The sequence below is a fragment of the Dendrobates tinctorius genome, unplaced genomic scaffold, assembly GCF_039654945.1.
Source record: "Dendrobates tinctorius isolate UK_male_01 unplaced genomic scaffold, ASM3965494v1 ptg000250l, whole genome shotgun sequence".
Classification (NCBI taxonomy): domain Eukaryota; kingdom Metazoa; phylum Chordata; class Amphibia; order Anura; family Dendrobatidae; genus Dendrobates; species Dendrobates tinctorius.
Window position 1 is genome coordinate 63419714 of NW_027361917.1, and position 22093 is coordinate 63441806.

Below are 22093 nucleotides of genomic sequence, written 5' to 3' on the forward strand. Positions count from 1 at the left end.
TTTCCAAATCAGTTAGGAAAAAAGTGTGTGAATGAGATTGCGGAAGCTTTCTTTTTTCTAATAATGTAAAACGCAGCTTGAAATTTGCATTAAAAAACACAGCAAAGTGCAACATGTGAACATAGCCTTATACAGGAATAGCCTTATCTACAGGTAGCGCAGCGGTGTGTGGGGCAGTATTGGACAGGTAGCGCAGTGGTGTGTGTGGGGCAGTATTGGACAGGTAGCGCAGTGGTGTGTGTGGGGCAGTATTGGACAGGTAGCGCAGTGGTGTGTGTGGGGCAGTATTGGACAGGTAGCGCAGTGGTGTGTGTGGGGCAGTATTGGACAGGTAGCGCAGTGGTGTGTGTGGGGCAGTATTGGACAGGTAGCGCAGCGGTGTGTGGGGCAGTATTGGACAGGTAGCGCAGCGGTGTGTGGGGCAGTATTGGACAGGTAGCGCAGCGGTGTGTGGGGCAGTATTGGACAGGTAGCGCAGCGGTGTGTGTGGGGCAGTATTGGACAGGTAGCGCAGCGGTGTGTGTGGGGCAGTATTGGACAGGTAGCGCAGCGGTGTGTGTGGGGCAGTATTGGACAGGTAGCGCAGCGGTGTGTGTGGGACAGTATTGGACAGGTAGCGCAGCGGTGTGTGTGGGACAGTATTGGACAGGTAGCGCAGCGGTGTGTGTGGGGCAGTATTGGACAGGTAGCGCAGCGGTGTGTGTGGGACAGTATTGGACAGGTAGCGCAGCGGTGTGTGTGGGACAGTATTGGACAGGTAGCGCAGCGGTGTGTGTGGGACAGTATTGGACAGGTAGCGCAGCGGTGTGTGTGGGACAGTATTGGACAGGTAGCGCAGCGGTGTGTGTGGGACAGTATTGGACAGGTAGCGCAGCGGTGTGTGGGGCAGTATTGGACAGGTAGCGCAGCGGTGTGTGGGGCAGTATTGGACAGGTAGCGCAGCGGTGTGTGTGGGGCAGTATTGGACAGGTAGCGCAGCGGTGTGTGTGGGGCAGTATTGGACAGGTAGCGCAGCGGTGTGTGTGGGACAGTATTGGACAGGTAGCGCAGCGGTGTGTGGGGCAGTATTGGACAGGTAGCGCAGCGGTGTGTGGGGCAGTATTGGACAGGTAGCGCAGCGGTGTGTGTGGGGCAGTATTGGACAGGTAGCGCAGCGGTGTGTGTGGGGCAGTATTGGACAGGTAGCGCAGCGGTGTGTGTGGGGCAGTATTGGACAGGTAGCGCAGCGGTGTGTGTGGGACAGTATTGGACAGGTAGCGCAGCGGTGTGTGTGGGACAGTATTGGACAGGTAGCGCAGCGGTGTGTGTGGGGCAGTATTGGACAGGTAGCGCAGCGGTGTGTGTGGGACAGTATTGGACAGGTAGCGCAGCGGTGTGTGTGGGACAGTATTGGACAGGTAGCGCAGCGGTGTGTGTGGGACAGTATTGGACAGGTAGCGCAGCGGTGTGTGTGGGACAGTATTGGACAGGTAGTGCAGTGGTGTGTGTGTGGGACAGTATTGGACAGGTAGTGCAGTGGTGTGTGTGTGGGACAGTATTGGACAGGTAGCGCAGTGGTGTGTGTGGGACAGTATTGGACAGGTAGCGCAGTGGTGTGTGTGTGGGACAGTATTGGACAGGTAGTGCAGTGGTGTGTGTGTGGGACAGTATTGGACAGGTAGCGCAGTGGTGTGTGTGGGACAGTATTGGACAGGTAGCGCAGTGGTGTGTGTCTGAACTGGTATATAAATTGGTAACCGCTTCCTAATTGTTTTCTGCAGTCTGGTTGTTGCTGGCCTTTGTTTCTTAGGTTGAGGAGGAGTTGTCAGTATGTAGATACGTTGTGTTTGAGGATTAGATGTTTGGAGAGTGTGTCCTGTAAGAAGTTTATATTGGACTGCAGTCCTGGTATCGTGCCCAGTGCAGATCAGGGCCTGTGATAATCAGCCCAGGACTCTCACTTGTAGCAGGATCATGTTAATACTGCACTTTCAGTGGCTTTCAGATGACTAAAAAAATCTGTTTTATACAGCGCAGTTAGTGTTTCTGGTTTGTCATTCTGTCCACCGCTAACCTAAAGGTGAAATCCCTGACAGCTGTGAGCAGTACTGTGTAAATCCAGAATTTTTCTTATTTACGATTACGGCACTTAAATATAGATTTTGTGGAAGCCACCAGAAGACTAGGAAAGGATAGTTTATGTATTAAACATGAGATGCTATGTACATGGGCCGCCTTGGTTCTGGATGGCCTATAGTTCTTTATAGTAGTGTGTGTGTGTGTGTGTGTGTGTGTATAGGTTAAGACTTGTAGTAATGTGTTGCAAATCCATATTTTCTCACCTAATTATGTGGCAATTTCGACTAGGTATGAATGTAATTTCATTTAGGATTGTTATAATGACCCGACTAAATGTTAGTGCTATATAAGACAACCATCATTTCCATAAAAATAATCTTTAAAGGGGTTCTTCTGGCAAATTTCAGCAGTCACTTGAAGGGTCTGTGCATACGCTGCGGATTCTGCTGTGGATCGCAGCGGTTTTGGCCCTGCGGAACCCCAGCAGTTTCTGCTGCGGTGTACAGTAGCATTATAACCTATGGAAAACAAAAACCGCAGTGCAGACGGTGCGGATTTTTCAATCCACAGAAAGAAATGACATGTCAATTCTTTCTGCGGATTCCGCTGCGGTTTGCCATCTGCTCCATTGTAGAGATGATAAACCGCAGGGCAAAACCGCAGGGTAATCCGCAGGTCTTCTGACCTGCGGATTTTACTAAATCCGCGCGGACAAATCCGCAGAGCATTCTGCAGCGTGTGCACACACCCGAACTGTAAAGTGCTGAATTGTGATGGTGTGCAATGCGCATCATACTGTGACAATTCCCCTGTAACTGCCTCCTGCACCATATGGTCTTGATGACTCGAACTGAGCAGTTGCAGGGAGAATTAACTTAAAAGGGTTGCCTGGCATTAGGGCTGCAGGCTTGTGAATCCTCATATCACATGCAATGAGGATTCACCAGTGCCAGGTGTGTGATCCAAAGTCTGTGATTTGCATACATGCAGTCATGTGATGACTATATATGTGCAGCCTCGCTGAATGCAAGTGCCAGACACATGTAGTCTTAGTGTGGCCGGATATATGCAATATGACCTCCTGGCCCTTGAGAATTCTGACAGCATGCACATTGCATGATGTGAGGACTCACAAGTCTGCAGTGACTGCGAACTTGTACCCTAAGGCCGACAACCCCTTCAATTTTCTCAGTGCTCCAATAAGCTTGCCAAACATGATTTTATGCACGTTCCCTCAGAGTTAGATTTACAGTGTTAATGCTTCTGTAAATTTTGCAGGTAGAACTTTATGTTGGATTGTATTTTCTTAGAAGTGTCGCTGGTGAAATCAATGAAATATTAGAAAATATTTATTTTGGTTTTCATTTTGCAGAAATAAGAAGACCAAATGGCCAAACAACCACTATTGTTAAATCCGGGGTGCAGTGGAGGAGAACAGATACCGCCAGCAGACAGACGCACTCTCCATAGACCTCTCAGAACAGGGGCTCCTACTTCACTTTCTGGCCCTTTTCAAAGCTCCCATTCTAATGAGGGAGGGAGCAGTCCAGCCAGTACTCCTTGGGGTCCTAGTTTATCACCATATAGTCCCAGTTCATTTGCCAACAGATCCCCACTTTGCATGTTAGTAAGAGGATCCTCTCTTGTCTCCAAAACTTCGAGTGGATATTTCTCGTTTGAAGTGAGTCCTGCTCCTGTTTATTGCGATAAAGGAACTCAAACGCCAAGCCCCCCGTGTCAGGCATTTAACCACTATCTGTCCGTGATGGGTAAGTAAGATCTGTGTACTCTTGTATATACTATTGATTCAAATGGATGATGTTCTTAACTTGGGTTTTATGAAGGAAAGTGATAGACTAAAATTTGACACCATTACACACCTGTGCTGATGACTGCAGGGAAGGATGAGTGATAGAACATGGTATAGTTCTCATTCCCTGCTCTGACAGGGTTATCCATCTACACTTGTAGACTATGTAGTCTGGACTCTCCAGTGTTTTTGGTAGTCAATTGTGCTGACATCCACTGTGCTGTATGACCATACACTGCACACCATGACAATGACTTTTGGGTCACTTGTTCATACAGATGCATATTTTTAGAAAACGTGCTCACCGTGCAAGTTGTTTTGGTGTTGCAGAGTAGATCAGTGCTCTTATTAGAATAAATGGAGCACCTAAGATCAGCTGTGAGCTACGCTCAACAATCTCCAGCACTTCCATGAATCGAGACACTGCGTGATCGATCTCTGGTCCATGCAGAGCCCCTGTTCTCGAGATGGGTGGGGGCCATGGCAGCTGGACTCCAGCAGGTAGATATCCCCCTATCTAGTTGATAGGGGATCACTTTTAAACTTAAGAACCCGTTTTAATAATCAAGACAAAGTTAAAGGGGTTCCTATCTAATTCTAGTAAATGGAGCTGTGCTGCAGTTCTCCTACTTAGCTGGGAAACTGGAACACCAGTGTGTAGAGAGAAGAATGAATCTGCATTGTGGTCTCTGCTTCCTATGGATTGAGGGGGGCACCAAAGTTTGTACCTGTTTCGTGTTGCAGAACCACTTGGCACCCAGAATATGTTGTGCAGTTGGAACCTATTATCCATACATATATGTGAGATGCATGTCCCTAGTGCATCAGCATTCCCCTTTTGTCTGCCCTCCCCCCACCTTTGTAATTTCCACAGTAAACATCAGCATGCTCCGGCCACCTGCGGCTTTTGTAATGCATGTCTGGCCTGCCGCTTTTCTATTGGCCTGCCCTCTGTATCTGTGTGATATATTCTGTGTCCTGTGAGTAAAGTGTTGTCAGACTGGAAATACATGGAGAAGCAGTGATCTTTTATATGCGCCCATGTAACCCAGGGATTCCTGCCAGCGTCATTCATTCAGACTCCAGCCAACGCAGAGCGGACCTCCGAAAACACAGGGTGGTACTGAAAGAGGTACCCCAGCTTGGTGGACCCCGTTACAGTACCCCCTACCAATGGTAATGTAATTGCATACCACAATGATATAGCTCCATTTTTGCAATGGTAATTCCCCTTTAAGCTTAACTTTGTTTGTTTGTTTTTTTAAGTCCTCAGTTGAATATTGTGCTTTCTTGCCATATCCCCAGGGAACACAGTACCCCGTCTGTTCATTAGTAACTGTGACTATTGCAGCACAATGTTTTTACTATGCCTAGTTTAATTAGGAACACCCTTAATTTTGAAGAAATGTTGTAGTTTGTAGTAGATATGTCAAATTGGCAGAATCTAGTTCGTGTACGATGCTTTACTACTTGAAGCGTTCCTGCTGCTGTTGCCTGGTCTCCAGTGACCTGAAATACCACTTTGCCTTATCCTTTCACTGTACAGCACTTTCTAGATTTTTTATTTTTTTTTTAAAGGAAGACCGTTAAGCCAACACCCAAAAAAAAGCAATGTAACTTTGTACGGAGTGATTCTGCTCTGTGATGTCAGGGTGTATTAACTTACTAGGACTTGGTGCAATTACACTGAAGGTTATCATAAGTTTACATGTGCTTCCAGTTAAATGATATATATATACCGTATCTTGTCACTGTTAAGATTACATCAAACGTACAAGTTTGCAAAAAGGATCCCAAAAATATATGGATGGTGCATGCTGTATAAATGCGTGGTCCATTTCCTATTTTCTTAAATATGTCACCACTTATGTTCATTCCTACTTTTGATTTTAAACCTGAAGAATATTTAATGTCTCATTGCATTCAATAATGGCTTACTGTATAAGTTACCACCAAAATCTGAGCTGAACATTAGTTTGTTTCTAAGGAGGGGCATCTGGCTGGTTTAGAGCTGCTGGCAGCTAGTCAAGAAGATTTATTACATGTGGTGTTCCTTTTCCAGCAGCTGTTTCTAAGCGAGGTCCCTGAATCTGTCTGCCTGGGCTTGTCACGCACACGTTCAGTGAGAAAAAAACCCCTTTACAGCTCCTGTTGTGCACTGATGCCAGGGAAATGTACTTGGATCTACTTACTTGAATTTCCCTGCTAACTATGCACTTGGCTGCTCTGCAGAGGTCATGTATGGCCTGTCCTGTATCAAGTGGTACCCCAGCTGATGGGGATCGGAAGACCATTACGGTAGCTTTTGCTTTTTCCATGGGCTTGGTATGACTGTGATCAAGGAAGGGAGTGTCTAAATTTAGTGTTGCCATTGGCAACCAAGTGGCCTTTTAAATAGTAAGGCTTCACTGTAGTATTGGCAGCAATTCCAGTTCTTGTTAGCTGCTTTTGGTGAATGAGGCTCAATGTCACATGCTATACACAGGATGTTTCCACCTACATCCTGAATACTGGTTAAGGCTTTCTTTTTAGACACCAGTTTAACACTGGTGAAATCTGCAAATCACTGCACCTATCCAAATCAGTTCTCATACTTTGCACTGACGAGGGCCAATAGCCCGAAACACTGTCTGCAAATTGAGATTCTGATTTGGCTTTTATCCTAAGTGATATTATAAGATTCGTTAAAGGGTTGATTGTGACTTGTAGGATTGGTACTACCAGCAGGTGGCGCTATAGAGTTCAAGTCCTCTTTTTCTATGAAGAGGCAATTTGCATGAACAAATACAGTGAACCTGCATTTAAAGATTGTCACCAAAGTTGTCCCATCTGAGAGCAGCCTAAAGAAGAGACAGACTGGTTCCAGTATGGTGTCGTTTATTGGATGACTTGCTGTTTTATCTGTACGCACCATGAACCTTGTCTGAACCTGGCCGAATGTGAGATCAGAAGTGACAGAGTGAAATCTATGACCACAATGCAGCATTCCCTGAACTTCGTACACCTCTCCCCCCCCCACACGTAGCTAACTGTAAAATTTATTGTGGCACATTTTTAATGTTAAATGGCTAATGTACAACATTATTGTTTAAAAATTAAAAGATGAAGAAATTGAATTTCATAATGGAACAGATGGGAGACGTCCGTTTTGGTTGGAGTTTTCCTTTAATATTCAGTGTGCACTCTGTGGGCCATTTATTGGGTCCAGTGGCATCTAATTTGTTTTGGTACTGAGATTCGTCTAGTGACAAATTCACCTACAGTGGGGAAAAGTACCAATTTCACAGGTGTTCATTAACAGTGAGCTATGGCCATGGTATGAATGCTGGAGAAGTTCCTGAAAAATGACAATTAAAGTAGCACTCAATTAGTTGGGGTGGCACATAACTTAAGCTTACTAGCAATGTTCTATCGGTGTGGTTTTGTTCTTTCCATCAAAATAGTCCTTTAATAATTTGTGCTATTGGCCAGCATTTTCATTAAACTGCTTCTTGAGTTATGGACAGTGTATTAATGAATGTGAGTGTAACTGTGCAGTAATTGCATTGATCACATTTTGCCGCTATCCTGGCTATAGTAGCCTCACAAAGTCCTTTCTGAAAGCCTCAGATTGATTTTTCTCTATCCACCACATAACCACAACTTGAATTTCCTGAGTGATTTAATCTTACAAGATACCTGGTTATTGTAGTATTTTGGATCCGGATTGATGTGACTGATTGCATTTCATATTTATGTTGGTGCCAAAACTTCCTTTCAGATGTGAGTGTGGAGTTTGTCGCGTTGAGAGAGAGGATTTCCTAGCTCGGTCGAGTTTTCTTTTGCATCTGAACGCTTGTGGTATGTGCACACGTAGTGAAATCTGCTGCGTTTCCGGCTCTGCGGAAACGCAGCAGATTCTGCTGTGTTGTACAGTACCTTTATTTTCAATGGAAAAAAAAAAACGCAGTGCACATGCTGCGGATTTTTCCGCGCGGTTTACAATCCGCAGCATGTCAATTGTTTGGTTCAGAAACGCTGCAGTTTTACATCTCATCCATTGAGGTGTAAAACCGCAGGGCAAAACCCACAGATAAACCACAGGACTTTTGTCCTGCGGTTTTCTCTCCAAAATCCGCACACCCAAAAAACTACGTGTGCACATACCCTTAGATTTTCACTATGCGTCATAAGCTTAGCTGAATGAGTGCCATCTGTCTGCCCTAGAAGCACATGACACTGGAGCCTGAGTTGACCTCGCAGACTGGTCAGCTCAGGTCGTACATTGCATCAAACTACTCCAGCCCTGTGTCACTGTGGCCTTTGGTCCAGTCTGAACAGAAAGATGGCTTGGAGCCAGACAAGTTTGGGTTTTACTCACGCTCTTGATATTTACAACCAAATCCAAACCCTGTTCCCCTGATGGCTTCTCTTCTAGCTCTGCACACTACATCACTTTCAGCTGGATGGGTTTAAAAAAAAAAACTGACTCCTCTAAAATGTAACATAAAACCTTTCTTTGTATAATACTGTTAAGAAATGATTGTAGAAGGTGAGTTTACAGTATTGCAGGAATGCATAAACTTGGTGTGTTTTGGGTGGAACAGCTTGTCAAGCGTTCATGTTTTAGGAGGTTCTAACATTGGCTTTCAAATTAGCTTCATATAAACTAATTTAGATTTTTATTTTAGCACGTCCTACTGATTAAAAAGTACAATTCTTCCTTCTCATTTATTAATATGTAATTTATATGGGAAACCTCCTTAGGGTACGTGCACACGCTGCGGAATCCGTTGCGGATTAATCCGCACGGATTTTGCAAAAACCGCAGATAATCCGCAGGTCAAAAGACCTGCGGATTATCTGCGGTTTTGCCTGCGGTTTGGTCCTGCGGATTCACTATCTCCACAATGGTGGAGATAGGAACCCGCAGCGGTTTCCGCAGAAAGAATTGACATGCAATTCATTCTGCGGATTCAAAACCGCAGCAAATCCGCGCGGATTTTTCCGCAGCGTCTGCACAGCGGTTTTTTTTTTCCCCATTCATTTGAATGGTACTGTACACCGCAGCTAAAGCTGCTGCGGGTCCGCAGCGGCCAAAACCTCTGCGGAAACGCAGCTGAATCCGCAGCGTGTGCACGTACCCTTAAGGGGAGATTTTAGGTTTGTTTTTGTTTACACTCAACTTTTAGTCAGCCTGTGGCTTTAGTGTTTGTACTACCCTTTTTCAAAACTTTCTATAAAGTAATTTTCCTTTTAAAGCTTGTGTAATGCATGCATTCATGCATTTACAATTAAAACTAATGTTTTATCTTCTATTAGCTGCCAGGAATACTGATGACCCTGAAGAAATGCGTCCAGAAATTATGATTGCACATGAGCTCCGCCGTATTGGAGATGATTTTCATGCGCTGTACAATCCAGGGGTAAGTGCACAGATTGCTTGATGACTTGCACAATTAGATTTTGAAAAAGGGGCTTAGATGCCATATATAACAATTTATTTAGTGTAAAAAATGAGATCATACCATAGAATGGTAGAGTTGGAAGGGACCTCCTGAGTCATCTGGTCCAACCCCCCTGCTCAACGCAGGATTCACTAAATCATCCCAGACAGATGTCTGTCCAGCCTCTGTTTTAAAGACTTCCATTGAAAGAGAACTCACCACTTCTCGTGGCAGCCTGTTCCACTCATTGATCACCCTAACTGTCAAGTTTTTTTTTTTCTAATATTTAGTCTCTCTTCTCCCATTCAGTTTCATCCCATTGCTTCCAGTCTTTCCTTGTGCAAATGAGAATAAAGATGATCCTTGTACAATGTGACAGCCCTTGATATATTTGTAGATGCCTATTAAGTCTCCTCTTGGTCTTCTTTTTTTTGCAAGCTAATCATTCCTTCTTTCACTGTGGTTTCCCCTGAGTGCCCCTTACACTGTAGGTCCTTATCAATAATTTAGATTAAATATGTGCAGGAAAACTTTCTAATGTGATGTCCAACAGCTATGAAAATTTTTTTTTTTAGCTTTAAAGGAAACCTGTCACTTGATTCATGCTGCCCAAACCATGAGCCTGACTGCACAATTGCAGTGATGTACATATATTTATGAAACTCTTTTAAGAGAAAATCTACTTCGATGAGCTGGCTGGGGACTACAGAGGGAGATGTTATTTGTCTAGTGCGTTTACCCACACTGCTTCAGGTGATTGACAGGTCTCTTTCATATGTATACATAGTGTGAGCAGCACTGGGAGAAGCTGGGTGGGGTTTGACAGGACATTAAATGTGGCATTTTAACAGGGCTATGTAGACTATATATATCTACTGTACAATAGGAGGGGAACCGGTCACTCCATCTTTGCAGCCCAAACTACAGGCAGAACCTTGCTGTGTGATTACAACCAGGTATCTTTTTCTCTAGAACTTGGACATTTCAGTAATAACATAGCTTGGAAGATCTGGCCGAGGGCTGTAGAGAGAGACGAGACTAGTTGATGCTGCCACGGACAGCAGCGCTAGTTAATGGACAGGGGTTCTGCCTTATGTACGTATAAAGAGAGATCTGTGAATCGGCGACGGACTAAAGGGCCTGTCACACTAAGTGATATCACTAGCAATATCGCTATAACGTCACTGATTTTGTGACGTTATAGCTAGCGATATCACTATGTCTGATACTCGCCTCCGACCGCTCCCCCACTGGTTATCGCTGATCGCACGAGAACGGCCTGGGCCGTTTCTCATCGTCGGCTTCCTGTGGCGCCGACGAGCGACGCGTGGACGCGGGCGGGAGGACGTCAGGATCGCCTCGTCTGACAGGTAAGTAGCGACCCCCGACCCCTGCGATGTCGCTGGTGAGATCTGCCTGTGTGGCAGCTCACTAGCGACCACTTAGCGATGTACCAGCGATCCTGACCGCGTCATATCGCTGGTACATCGCTAAGTGTGACAGTACCTTAACGCAGTTTCTTTCTATAGTCCCTAGCTGGCTCTTCAAACGATATTCTTTGAAAATGCCTGAGCGCTCCAGAGAAAAATGTAGCTAGCTGTAATTGTGCAGCCAGGCTCTGATTTGTGTTGCCTTTGCTATAGGTAGCATGAATTGACTGAGTTTCGAGAAGTCTGTCTTTAACCTTATTAATCGCTAATAACTGGTAATCTAAACTTCTCAATAGGAAAACTGGAGTATAACTAATGCTATAAATTGTCATTACAGGGTCCTAACAATCGACATCCAAATGTGGATATCCGACAAGTAGTTATTCTGCGTGTGCTACATTATATCATACGACTGATATGGAGAATGCAGTGACTGCACCTTTCCAGTTTGGAAGGAAGAATGAATTCACAAATGAAGGATTCCAGCACTTGGCACATGTTCATACTATGCAAACCATGTAGTCTTCAGAGCTTTAGAGGTCTTCCTAATTCTGATAAGCCTTCAGGAATGCCCCTTTATTTTTTCAGGAGGGGAGACTTGAATCTTGGATCAGACTGGCTGAAATCAGATGTGACTTGTATCTCTATGATGGATTAATTTTTTTTCCAAATAAAAATAAAAAAAATTATATTTTATGTACATAGGAAAATAATCAAACTTCCTTATCTACTGATACTACAAGAGCATCTCCAAAGACCTGTGGATATTGTGGAAAAGGAGCCTTTGGATACTATTGCTGCCTTACTTGTATAAAGCAAATGAAAAGATGATGCAATTTATGGTGCCAGTCCTGGTACTTCTCTTCTTCCAGTTACCTTCTCACAAGGCAATTTTATGGATTATGATTTTCATTATCATTTTGGATTGGATGACCTTGGCAGTGTCCACTTTTCTGAAGGATGGATTGCTGAAACTGACAGATTATTCACAGCAGGCAATCTAAACATTATCAAGCTGTATCAGATCCTCTCAGCCCTGTTTACACCAAAGTGCAAAACACATTGTTGCTACAACGCAATTGTTCTTATATCTAAACTTGTGTGTTTCCGTCATTACATAAGAAAATTATGTATGTGCAAAATCCTGATGTAAAGAGATTTTTTTTTTTTTCTTCTACTGGGACCAATTGATTTGTAGATGACTACTAAACCTAAAATACATGTGAATAAGAGTTGATGCATAGTAAGAGATTGTGGCCTTTTCCACCCACTTCTCCACATTGGCACTCTTGGCCTCAAACTTCCTGATGTTGAAGGCTAGTCTTTTTACCTTGCATTAATGTAGGTTGTGCCAAGGTGTGAGAATGTTTTCTACTAATGTTTTGAGTTAGGAACTTTTGACTTGTATTTTAGTTTTAATAGCTCAAGATCAGGTCTTCCACTGCATTGTCTGTCTGTCTGTCTCCATGTAATCGGAGGTCAGTCTTTATGAAATCCATTTTTAGTGAAGGGTGTAAGAATGAAGCTTCCAGACTGAATATTAAGCTGTGTATAGATCTGGTTTATGGCTGGATCAGTATACGCATTCCTTTACAATGTCTCTGCTCTTAACTTGGAGATGTGATCTGTCAGTGTGCATTTTCTAAATGTTTAGTAGTTCTGTATCTATCCATACTTAACATGCCAAAGCGGTTTCTACTGTTACATGCCTCCTTTAACCAGTACAACCATCTACCCCTTTTTGGGTAGTGCTATATGAGCATGAATTGGTATCATGCATTAGCACAATACTCATGCACAAGCACAACTTATTTTTTTTGTCTTTACAAGATTTCTGAAAACTGTCCTAGCGTTTCCCTTTGAACCTAATAGTACAACTTGATAGGGTTATCACCACTCAGAATTGCAATCTTATATTTGCATCCTAATGTCTGGGCAAAAAAACTTTGTTCTTCTTACTGACACCAGTGATCAGTATTGTATAACTTTGAGTAATCCTTTTAATTGCTATTGCATAAATCAATAGTACACATGAAAATGGGAAACTTTGTATAATTTATTAGTGTACTATTACTACTGTAATCAGTGTACTATTTCTTATGAGAGATTTGCGTTCTCCTCCAGGACTGATCATTCATTCTCGAGTCTCAATTTATGGTAAAATCTGGCTTCAGTGAATACAGATTTTTAAATTGTAGATAGAAAATGGCAGCGGTTACTGATATGTTTTGATGTAGCAGTGAGGGCTGAGACGCTAGAAGCCAAAACTCCTTCCTCCTGTATAGACTCTTATTAGTAGTAACGGCCATCTCAGTAGTGTAATATGTTCACTGTATACAGATTACCTGTGAATTAAGAGTAACTGATCAGTCCAGAAGGCATAATTACTAAGTTTCTTACATTCACGTGTGTACTGGTTTCTGAAATAAAAGTTAAAATGCTAGTTACTCTTTAACGGAATATATGTATTTGCAATTTTTTTTTTAAGGAGTAGGAAGGTGTTTTCTTTCTTTATTTTACCTTCTCTCTCCCCTGAGGATCTCGTCAGCTTTTACAAAATTTTATTTCATTGTATATGTGTATTCCCTATGGCAGAGCAATTCTTGTGCATCCTTTCATATGTGTTCTGACTTGTTTGAGAATCCTAGTCCAGAAAATAAATTTGCTGAAAGATGGTGCAGGACAGCTGGAAGGCCCCCCCCCCCCCCAACTAAATTTTTATGCATATTATTATTTTGTGGCTACAGTTCCAGTTTCGACGTATGTGTCTCCTTGGTAATGGACTATGAAGAACCACTCTCTGCGGTCGTCTCCTACAGTCATTTTGCTGTTCATTTGTATGAGTGTTCACCTGCAGGCCACAAAGGTTGGTTTGTAGTATGTTACCATGGCTGTACATAGGAGCTGGTGAAATCGGACAGTGGTAGCTGTCGCCTTCACTGCCATTTCAGTATGAACAGGTACGAGGATGTTTGTAATGCCATGTTCCTATTGATTTGGGTAGGTTAGTATTTTTACTCTTTTCTCTCCACTTCCTTCCCTTTTTATATAAATTTACTCTGCTGTATGGAAAAGACAAGATGCATTGATTTAGAAGAGTAGGACCCTCTGTGTTGAAAGGTCCTGCCAATCATGCAGCATGATGCAAAAGGTTGTTGGTATTATAGATGTTTCACCTGGCAAAGTCTGAGAAGATCGTTTGCGCACATTTTCTAAGACTGACATGTCTTAGAGGTCATTGTAAATTGTGACCAATGTGTTTAAAAAAACAAACTTCAAAACATCTAATTGATGGCGCTAATGAGCAATAAAACCTTGTGTAAATGGTGGATACATTGTTTTAAAAATTTGCAGGATGTGGTCCAGCAATTTTAGTCAATTTTTTGCGTTGGACAGGAGCTCTGAAAACCACCTCCTGTTATCCGTGGCTCTTCATTTCTTTAGTTGGCCTGACGCAAAATCATTGTTGCAGCACAACATTGCACTGGACTGGGTTCTGCAAATCTATTTCCAACAAATCTAATTAACTTGGTCATGAAACATACTGCCTAATATTATGGATTTATCCATTTAATGAGATTGATTTAATCTTTTTTTTTTTTCTTTGATGCCACATCAAATCAAAACTATTTCCTGATTACCTTTTATAGGGATATTCCCATTTATAATGTGATGGTATATCTCTCTCATGATTGTGGGTTCAACAGCTGGGACTGATTTATTGCTTTTTCGTGACTAATTTTGCCCTGCAGAGGTCGCTGATCCATCCACCAGCTGCACAGCAAACTAGAATTTGCCCCATTGAATTGCCAGTGCCTGCTGTGAAACAAAAATGATGGCTGCCTTTAAGGAAATGCAATAACTGCTGCCTCTCCGTTGTTAAGAACGGTAGGGTCCCAGAGGTCGAATAAACAATGACTATGAAGCTGATAACCTATCACTTAGAATACCTTCCCCATTAAGGTGATATTTGACGTACGGTAGTTGCCATACACTAGCTTCTCCTTGCAAGTGAATAGCCCAGATTTTAGGTTTTTAGTGGTAAAGCAGAGTTTCCTGGAAATTACAGCACTGTATAGGACCTAAAAAAGACAACTGTGACCTCCAGACCTGACTGCTATCTTTAAGGTTGACATATTGGGTCACTGTCTGTGGTGCACAGAATAGCCACAGGTTAGCTGACCCAAACTCTGCAGTTTCGTTTGAGGATGTCCTGTTCAGGACAGGAGATTGGCGGCCAGTCCGTACAAATACTGATCGCTGTAATCTGCTCTTGCTTTTTCCTAAAGAAAACGTCTCTTGTTACTTCCACAGTAAACACTTGTATGTTGTGGATACCACAAGAAGGCCCATGGAGTTAAAGTGATTGTCCAGGTTTATCACAAAAGTGACTGCAGACTTGTGAATCCTTGTAGTGCAGTGGCAATTCTCTGGTGGCGGTGACAGAGTGGTCATGTGACCACAAGTCTGTGATATGCATATTTCCTACCACAGTCTATCATGATGTGCGCAGCCTTGCTCAGTTCAGTTGTATTGGGTGAGACTGCACACGTCTAGATAGAATGTGAAGTATGCATTTTGCGTACTTGCAGTCACGTGACCGCTGTGTCGCCACAAGAATTTTCACAGCACTCTGAGTGCAATGTGAGCAACAGCAGGTCTGCAGCCAGAGTACCTGGACAATCCCTTTAACACTTGTTTTAATTTAGATAACTCATACATTTCTGTGCCTTTTTAAAAACTTGGTTTTAACCAAAGATATTTTTGAAGTTGTGCATTACCTCATATAACTTGGGATTCAGATTCCCAAGGCACGCTTGCCCTATTCTGTTTGAGATGTGCCCATGTAATATGGGTTGAATAGGGTCCCAGGATCATAGCCGCTTAACATTGATTTCTGAGGTCATCCTAATGGCGTCTGGATTTCTCAGACTGGCAACTTTTTGGCCACCCGGCTTTAAAGCATTATATGGGATCTGCTCATGTCATATAGCACTCCATGCAAACCCTTCAGATCACGTCTCTTCCATGTACTTCTCCAAGTGCCTTACAACAAATAAGTGCCAAGAACACTGTTACCTCCATTCTTAATTTATCATGGCTCAGTCTTGAGATGCTTGGCCAACCATTTTGAGTCGCATAGTCTAGTATGTTTTCTTTATCTGCGATCTATAATTTTCTTTTTTGTGAGGGAAATGCAAATTTTAGAAAATGCAATATTTAGACTTGACCTTTTGTATTGCGACAGTGGAAGATTTAAGAAGTTTGTGTTCTCTCATCCTGTGTATTAATGTACTGCGGTCATATTGTACCATTGGTGCTCATAAAGGATAATCGGTTTGGCACATCCCGTGAGCCTACTTATGCCTTAACCAGTGCTGTGTGCAGTGGAGAACTGTGGTACAGTCATGTATGGCAGCACAAGTTTTAGCGGTTGTTATATTGCCAAGACTGTAAGATTTATCCGTTGTAAAACTGATTGGGAATGTTAGCTGCAAGAAATTATCTGGGCAGCACAAAAATCTAACTGTGTGGCTCTTCTCCATTTGATATGTACAGACTAAATCTATGGATGTGCTTAATTATAGCGAGTGTACATTGCAAATAGTGGAGATGTCCACACTAAGATGGGTCTCCAAGTTATTGTATATCCTTCGCTTTCAGTTCTTTATATAAGGAAGTTTCCCTTTGTGGGAAAGGGAAACTATAAACTTTTAGCTGTGAGTTCTGAGTTTTTTTGGAATGTAAATGTATATAATGACAGATGCAACTGAGCCACATTTTGGTGTTCAGTCTGTTTTTTTTTGTTCTGAGATCTGTATATTGGCATGTCAATAGTTGGTTCAATCTACGAATTTAGACACGTCCAGCATGCTGGAGATGTAGTGCTGAAAATCGTATATTGTAGGACTACATGATGCATCTGAGCCCACGTCCCCTTGTATATATATTAGACCACACTTAACAGATTCAGGTTACAGCTCGCTTACTCTTGGCTTTAAATGTAACAATTTTAAGTAAAAGTTGGCAAAGTTTTCCCCCTTCTCGAGACTGTTTTCTTTACAAGAGTAGGGAAAAGTTGAAGAAAATGTACATACTGTAGATTACCTGTAACTACATTTACTTCCTTGTACTTTTTAACTGGTTGTATATTTGTCATTCACATTTATTTAATTTTTTTTTCTCCTGTCATTTTATGGAGTTTTCAAAGAATGACACTTGTCTATCCACAAGAGCTATCTGCCAGGGCTGCCATGTTCCTCCTAGCTTTCATCCAGCATAAGATGTGCACTCTGTTACCTGCATTAAGCCCCCGTTACACACAGCGAGATCGCTAGCGATATTGCTATGTCTGAAACTTACCTGCGACCGGCTCCCCCGCTGGCTATCTCTGATCGCGCGAGAACGTCCTGGACCATTTCTCGTCTGGTGCTTCCTGTGGCGCCGACGAGCGACACGTGAACGTGGGCGGGAGGACGTCAGGATCGCCGCGTCTAACAGGTAAGGCCGGTTTCACATTAGCGCATTTTCAGCTCGCGCACGGCCGGGGGTAGCTCCGCCCCCGAGCCGGCTCTCTGCCCGGCGTGCCCGCCCCTTGCTTGTAGCGCCGCCTACTAGCGGACAGCGGCGCCTGCGATCGGCGCACCCTATCTTTAGCATAGGGTGCGCAGATCGTGCGCAGGCCGTGCGCTAGTTGCGCTTTGACCTGTGCTGCGCACTTTTGGCGGTGCGCCGTGCGCGCCAAAATCAAACTTTTCGGATTTTGGCGCGCACGGCGCACCGTCAAAAGTGCGCAGCGCAGGTCAAAGCGCAACTAGCGCACGGCCTGCGCACGATCGGCGCACCCTATGCTAAAGATAGGGTGCGCCGATCGCAGGCGCCGCTGTCCGCTAGGAGGCGGCGCTACAAGGAAGGGGCGGGCACGCCGGGCAGAGAGCCGGATCGGGGGCGGAGCTACCCCCGGCCGTGCGCGCGCTGAAAATGCGCTAATGTGAAACCAGCCTAAGTAACGACCCCTGCGATGTCGCTGGTGAAATCTGCCTGTGTGGCAGCTCACTAGCGACCACTTAGCGATGCACCAGTGATCCATATCGTTGTCTGGATCGCTGGTGCATCGCTTAGTGTAACGGTACCCTTAGTCTAGCAATCGATGACTAGAGTGCAGCACGTACTGAATCCACCAGGTGGGTGTACATGTAAGCACCACTCCGTTCAATCTGGAAAGGAGCTAGGATGAAAGAGGGTGAGGACCTTTTGGATACAATAGGCGACAAATGTAATTTGCTGGAAAGATCCATTTAGATAATTATCCAATCTGACTTGGATTTACTGTTGTCTTTTACCACTGACTTGCTTTTTTTCCTTTTTTTTAATTAAGCACTAGCTGTACTATTGTCTCCACCCCCTTTTGTTTTTTTTGTTTTTTTATAAATGCCCTTTGCACTTTTGCCATACTAAGAGTATAATGCATAAAATAAGTCTTTGTGGCAATTTCAGCCAGCTTCATACATTGCTTCTTTTATGTATTGATGGTGACATTGCAATACTGTAGATCTTCAGTTCTCTTTATATACAGTGTTGGAGTACTGATTGCTTTTTCTCCACTCTCAGTAAGGGGCAGTGAAATAACACCAGAAGCCATTATAGCTCTTTGGCGTACCTTATTTGCACTACTATGTTAGCTTTTCATCAAACCCCACAGCCCTCTACCACTCCAAGACCTTCTTTCTTTATGTTGTGGATTGTTGAAATCAATCCTGACTACTTAGATTTTATTTGCACTTTTTATTTTATGTTTAAACAAAGGTTTACTGTGTTAAAATATCATGACTTTAGTGTATTTCACCAATAATTTTCCCCAATCTTCCGATTGTGGTCTCCAACATCTTGAGAATGTTTCCATCCTTATTCTAAACCAATACTGGTTTCTTGCTTTGATGGGCTTATACTGTTAGGTTGATCTGTTCTACTGTCCTTTTATCATCAAACCTGGACTCTTCATCATTTTTAAAAGTTCCCCTCATGCAGAACTCAGTACAGCAAAGCTACTGAAAAGCAGTAAGAATTTAGCCTTGATGTGGACACGTTACAGGGTATCAGTGTTTTCAAATTTTTTTTAATAACTCACCAGTGTTACGATATTTACCAGCACTTTCATATTGTATAAGAATGTTATATTTGCGCCCAGTGAGGAACTGCTTAAAAGTTCTCCAAGTAAAGGTTGAAGGTTAGGGAAATTTCCAAGATTCCAACTTAACTGTACTTCTTTTGACGTCAGGATGTGACCAAATCTTAGAAATTGTTACATTGCCACTTTGTTAAAAGGTAATAACATGGATTAAAAGCGGAGATCTGACAGAACTGCTGCCTGTTCTTGTGAAAATATCCGCAGTCAAGACAGGAGTTGTAATCATGTTGGCTATATGGTGCATGTCATAAGATTTTGATCATTTCTTTCATGCAAAAATAGAAAGGAAAACCTTTTCCAAACCTCACCCCCCACTCATATATATGGCTACCGTATATTAGACGCCTACATGCTGGGTCTACAAATTGTGCCAGACACGCAATTTAGTGGTTGTTGCATCCATTTACAGATCTAAAGATGTGAGTGCTAATCAATGTTACAGTAGCAGCATTTGCTTTAGCACTCTTCAGCCACCTATAATTCAAGTGTTCAACCTACTGTTCTTGTTTTTATTTTACAACATTAGAAGTTTCCCATATGGAATGGATTTCTTTCTAGTATATAGCCAAGAAGATGCCGATTGTGCCACCTCACCCATCTATTGTTCTTAAGGGGCTTTTCCAACACTAGTGGGCAATTTCCTCCAATTGTCACTCAATGGTTTTCTCCATCAATATGTTTAGGACAGTAGATTTCAGAGAGCCTTGTTCTGAATGATCACTAATGTCTTTCACATAGGACCCAGCGTATATGTAGCATTTTATTGTCATGCAATTGTCCCTGGCTTAATTGTGTTTTGCACTGATTTCTTTGGACAGGGTAATTGCCACTTTCCTTGTGCAATATTGCTGTAAATAATGCAGATATTTTTTAAAGCTCTTTGTTAATGAATTTTATATAAATAAATGTTTGAACGCATCATGGTGTCTGTTTATTAACCTTCAGATTTGCTTCCATAAGGTTGACTCTGCTTGCAACTTTCAGGGTATGTGCACACTCCAAAAGATGTTTGAAAAATTGCTCGAGTGCGTGACACGTCCTATTCACTTCTATTGTAAAACCACTTTGGCATTTGTAAATTTCAGTCTTTTATGCTCTTTCCTCAGGTTTTGAACAAGTGCATGTCAGTGCTGTGATGCATCTCCTGATGGCAAACTCTCAAATGGGCATTGTCCAAACAAAATAGAAATGTCAAACATAGACATGAGGGAATAAATCTGAGTGGATTGAACTCTCAAATTTTACAAAAATCTGCATTCTCCAAAATATGGTTTCATTTATTTATTTTTTTGGGGGGGCAATTTTGCTTTTGTGTGGACAAAGCAAAATGGTGTCCGCTGGCCACCACTTTTCTGAACCATGAAGTGCCAGCAAAATCTTTAAAACACTCGTACCTTACTGCTTACCTCTCTGATCCTTGTCGCATCTTCTGATCCCCGTAGCTCACACTGAAATTCAACTGCCCTTCACTCGGAGCTGGGACTTGTGCATGCTGTGTATATTTTGAAGGGTTACAACCAGATCCACTCCTGGATAGCTACTTTTTTTTTTTTTTTTTTTTTCTGAAATTTAGACTCCCATTTCCCTGGATGTAAGTCTTTCCTGATCAATAAGTCTCCACAGCTTAATTCTGATGATGGACAACTGATGATTGAGCGCTAAACACCAGGTCTCCTGCAATGAGATTTGGTAGACAGTGGCTTCCTGTCCTCTCTTGCTGGTGTCTTTTTAGACAAGATGAATTGTAAGGTAATCCTCTAAATATTTTTGGACTCTGTCATCAAAGGAGTGAAGATTTCATTCAATTGGGCCAAATCTTCTTGTGCAGAGACCTGGGGAATCTGTCCCAATGTGAAATGAGTTTGTAAAATACAGCACTTGCATGGGCCTGAGACCAGATTACTGACTGAGATACATTGGGTTATGAATCCCAGGACGGACATTGCAAACTTCTAGAACATGAGTTTCCTGTTTGTTGTAGAATAGATATTTTGGAATTTTAGCTGGGTCTGTCTTTTTTCTTTTGGTAGAAAAGATGTCTGTTCTTGAAACTTGGGAAGAATACTTGGGGAAAGTATTTTGTGTGGAAGGGAACAAGTCTAATTTCTAAACATTGATTAGCTACCCTAGAGAAGTCAACCTATTTCTGACATCAGATGTAATATTTTGTCCATGTGACCTGGGCCTATTTGACAATGGACGGAATATTACGTCTGGACGATCGCTGCCGGGTGTCGGCTAAGTGCCAGGAGCAGTCCCAGACCGCTCCAGGCACTTTAACCTCCGAAAACTTGTGATCGAACATGATTGCGGCATTCTGGGAGAAGGCAGAGAGCGGACAGTCCCTCTGCCTTTGGATCGGAGACCCTGCAGTGTGACACAGGGTCCCGATCTTTGCCATGTTGACCCAATGTCATCATGATGACATCCGGGTCACCAGAACTAGGAAACGCAGAGCATAATCAGCAAGTCTGTCAGTGCACAGCTGACAGTTTCTGCAGAATGGAGATGCTGCTTTTCTCCATTATGCAGAAGCAATAAGCCTACAAAAAATGATTGTCCCAAGAAAGAAAAAAAATCATATATTGTATTTCAAAACAAATATTTGAATGAAAAAAAACAAATACAGTTGTGCTCAAAAGATTACATACACTGGCAGAATTCTTGCTTTCTTGGCCTTTTTTTCAGAGAATATGAATAGCACCAAAACTTTCTCCACGCATGGTTAGTAGTTTGGGTGAAACCATTTGTCAAACTACTGTGTTTTCTCATAATGACAACCCAAAACATCCAAATGACCCTGATCAAAAGTTTACATACCCTGGTGATTTTGACCTGATAACATGCACAGAAGTTGACACAAATGGGCTTGAATGGCTACTAAAGGTAATATCCTCAACTGTGACCTGTTTGCTTGTAATCGGTGTGTGTGTGTGTGTATAAGAGCTGAGTGAGTTTCTGGGATCCAGACAGACTCTTGCATCTTTCATCCAGCCACTGACTTTTCTGTATTGTGAGTTATGGGGAAAGCAAAAGAATTGTCAATTGATCTACATGGAAGGTAGTTGAACTGTATAAAACAGGAATTGATTATGCTAGTCATCAGCGTTCAAACTGTGATTAACAAATGGAAAATGCGGGACTCTGTAAAAACAAAACCATGGTCTGGTAGACCAAAAAA

The 22093-nt window shown here is 42.8% G+C and overlaps 1 protein-coding gene across 2 annotated transcripts in view; it reads left to right on the forward strand.

Moving 5' to 3' along the window:
* The window catches only part of BCL2L11 (BCL2 like 11), a 37568-nt gene extending 17738 nt beyond the window's left edge, over positions 1 to 19830 (forward strand). For both annotated transcript variants that reach the window (XM_073557724.1, XM_073557723.1), the window contains exons 2-5: positions 3431 to 3827; positions 9170 to 9273; positions 11062 to 17230; positions 17732 to 19830. In XM_073557724.1, coding sequence (XP_073413825.1) covers positions 3446 to 3827; positions 9170 to 9273; positions 11062 to 11157 — 582 coding nt within the window. In that variant the 5' untranslated portion in view covers positions 3431 to 3445 and the 3' untranslated portion in view covers positions 11158 to 17230; positions 17732 to 19830. The remainder of the gene's footprint in view (positions 1 to 3430; positions 3828 to 9169; positions 9274 to 11061; positions 17231 to 17731) is intronic.
* Positions 19831 to 22093: the final 2263 nt, after the last annotated feature.